This window comes from Glossina fuscipes, unplaced genomic scaffold (genome assembly GCF_014805625.2).
Source record: "Glossina fuscipes isolate IAEA_lab_2018 unplaced genomic scaffold, Yale_Gfus_2 61403, whole genome shotgun sequence".
In the NCBI taxonomy this organism is placed as follows: Eukaryota; Metazoa; Arthropoda; class Insecta; order Diptera; family Glossinidae; genus Glossina; species Glossina fuscipes.
This window is the reverse complement of record NW_024003618.1, coordinates 417-3258: the sequence shown is the minus strand read 5'-3', so window position 1 is coordinate 3258 and position 2842 is coordinate 417. Positions and strand designations below refer to the sequence as shown.

The window sequence follows — 2842 nt, the reverse complement described above, 5'->3', positions numbered from 1 at the left end:
TACGCCAATATATATGTATGTATATTATCAAGAATAGATGCCTGTGGGTGTCTTCTTCTTTTGGGCCTATATATAATTGTACATGAATATAATTCCTTCTATCCCTAGATTAAACAGAATTCATGATTTATTTAGGTTTTCCTCATGTATACCAACTGCTTAATTGAGTTTGCCTTTTAGTTGTAGTTGTTACGCTTTCAAAATTCCAAAATGCCAAACAATAAACCCCACACCTGCTCGCGATTTCTTTAGCAGTTATTTTCGCAGAAATTTATTACTGAAAGGATTCTAACATGTATTTGTAGCCAAAAATTTTTGATGAATATTTTCGTTAGTACATTAAATGCAAGTGAGACGACTACGCATATCTAACACAAAGTTTAAAATATTTACCACTACAATTAATTTAAAGTATAGTTTTAACGAAAGAAGTCAGCACAACTATACACGTACTTATATACATGTGGAATATAAACAAATAGAGAGAGAGAAAGTGAAATAAAGTAAAATTAATTCGCTATTGGCTGGCAAATCCGCCTATCAGATATCCTACTCCGTTGCTGTATAAACTTTAGATTTTAATAAAAACAAGGACCTTAGGTCGCACAAAAACATTACTTTTTTGGGAAATATTGGAAAATAGACTTTATTCTCATGTAAGGACTTGCTTTCTAACCTTGCTTTCAACCCATTTCTGCAAACCTCGTCTTTGAGTCAAAGCACATCAGGGCAACCAAAATATCTCTAAAATTGCGATTTTGCTCGATGCCAAGGCAGGTGGGAAGATAGGGAAGAGAAAGAGCAGACTTAAATCGTTTCAGAAATGTAATTTAGTGAAGGTTACAATGAAATCAAGGAGAGATTAATTATGGTGAGCGAATTGCTTTCACTTCAAACTCGAGGCGGTCGCTTGTAATGAAAGAATGCAAACCATGAATAAGTTGTTGGAAAAGTTCGAAATTATTTTGAGCTTTACTTGAGCTCTATTTAATCTTTTCACGTACTAATCCGAACACACTCGAAACTAGTGACATTCCGTAACCATTCCATGGCCATCAAACCTCAAACGATTAAAGCAAAAATTAAAGCTTTTCTAATGGACGATAAACTAAGCCGACGATTATTATTATACTTCAACTACTAATACTTCTGTTAAATTGCAATCTTTGTAAACATGTAAATGGCAATAAGAAAGAGACAGGTAGACTAACGTAATAATTGATCTAGTTTTTGCCGTAATCTACATACTTGCATTGGCTTTGTTGCACATAAAATTATGAAAGAGGTGCCTTCCAGCTTTGTAGGTAAAGAAGTTTTTAAGCAAAGTATTAGACATCGCCCATGAGAACACGGAAGCTAGCGAATACAATAGTTAAAAGAATAAATAACACAGAAAGAGAAAAATTCTGTTAATTTTTGTATACCTGGGTTCTCTTCGTCGTAAAGATATCCTCCTTCGGCATATAAAAGAAAGAAAGAGATATGTAAAACTTACTCTTGCTGCAGCGATTATTTAAACAATAATAGCTTGGCAGATAACGCTAGCATTCTAAGTCTACCTGCGCGTTTCGACAGACGTAGGCTTAAGAGACAAGAAATCCTTAGTCAACAATTGAAAAATAAAAAAATAAAAGGTGGCGCTGAAGCTGCAATAGGTACAAACAACTGCAATTACAACGAGAGAAATTCAATTGCAACATCGTACAGAAACACTTTTGAAGTAATTGCAGCAAAGTGTAACGTTTCCTAAGGCTAAACTGAGCTTGCGAATCGATCGAAAAGTCTTTACCACAAAATGAGTTTCGACAGATCTATTGAAATGGACTTCGCTACTATAGAGATGAAGCTGAAAGTTTTGAATATCTGGCAGGCTATTAAAAAGCGAGCTTGCCAAAAACTACAAAACGAGCAGGAAGGAATTGCGAGACTTATGCGAAAAACAAACGGTTTACGAGAGAGATTACGTCTAAGAGACGTAAAGATCAACGAACAAGATTTTGAGAAGTTCTGCCAAGAGAAGTTGGCCAAAATGCCACCGCTGCGTCGAGCCTATGGGCTATTTCAAGTTCATCAAGAAGATCAATTAGAAAAAGAATTGAGTTTCGTTGAACAAAATATACTTCCGACCGAAAGTACAAATCAGCGATTTCTCGAAAATGGGACTTCCAAGGAGCCAATAATGTTGCCAGAATCTTTCGTAGCTGATGAGAAAGGCATGGTCCTAATCGGACCGAATGGTACGAAAATATCGAAGGAGAGATTATCTCTGATCAACTGGGGTTCAAACGGTCCGACCATAACGCGGAAGCTACTGATGGAAGTATTCGATAGAAATACGTTGGCTTTTGGAAGCCTTACCGGCAAACCTTCGCCGGCTTTTACCGACATCGCTAAGCCAACGAAAAACCAACTAGATCCGTTAAAAGTAGCGGACATTGTACATTTCATGACAGAGTACACGGAGATGACAGCAAAGGAAGTCAAAGGTGCCGTCACAACGAAATGCGCTGATGAGAATAAAATGTATCGTCAACGGCAAAAGAAGCGTATGGAGATAGCTTTAAAGATCAAAACCAAAAAGCTTAGAAATTTTTAAGAAATCTATTTATTACCCTTATTTTAACATTCGGATCAAATTTCGATTTTCCGAAGTTACAACAATGTAAATAATAATGTAAATTAATGTTAATAACGACGACAGTTAATAAACAACAAAAAATTGAAAATTCTATGCCGTTCTTCTTACTCGTTTCGTTTGCCGTCAAACACAAAAAAATAATAAGAAAAAATGACTTAATTCTGATATAATTGTTGTCTTGTACTCACCTCTTAATGTCTGAAG

At 35.7% G+C, this 2842-nt stretch overlaps 1 protein-coding gene across 1 annotated transcript; it reads left to right on the top strand.

Annotated features, from left to right (window-relative positions):
• The first annotated feature begins 1795 nt into the window (after window positions 1–1795).
• Window positions 1796–2596, top strand: LOC119643605 (early boundary activity protein 1-like). The gene has a single exon (XM_038042985.1). The coding sequence runs from the start codon at window positions 1796–1798 to the stop codon at window positions 2594–2596; it is 801 nt and encodes a 266-aa protein (XP_037898913.1).
• Window positions 2597–2842: the final 246 nt, after the last annotated feature.

Excerpts from the sequence above, each read along its gene's own strand:
- LOC119643605 (XM_038042985.1), top strand. The coding sequence starts at position 1,796 with ATGAGTTTCGACAGATCTATTGAAATGGACTTCGCTACTATAGAGATG.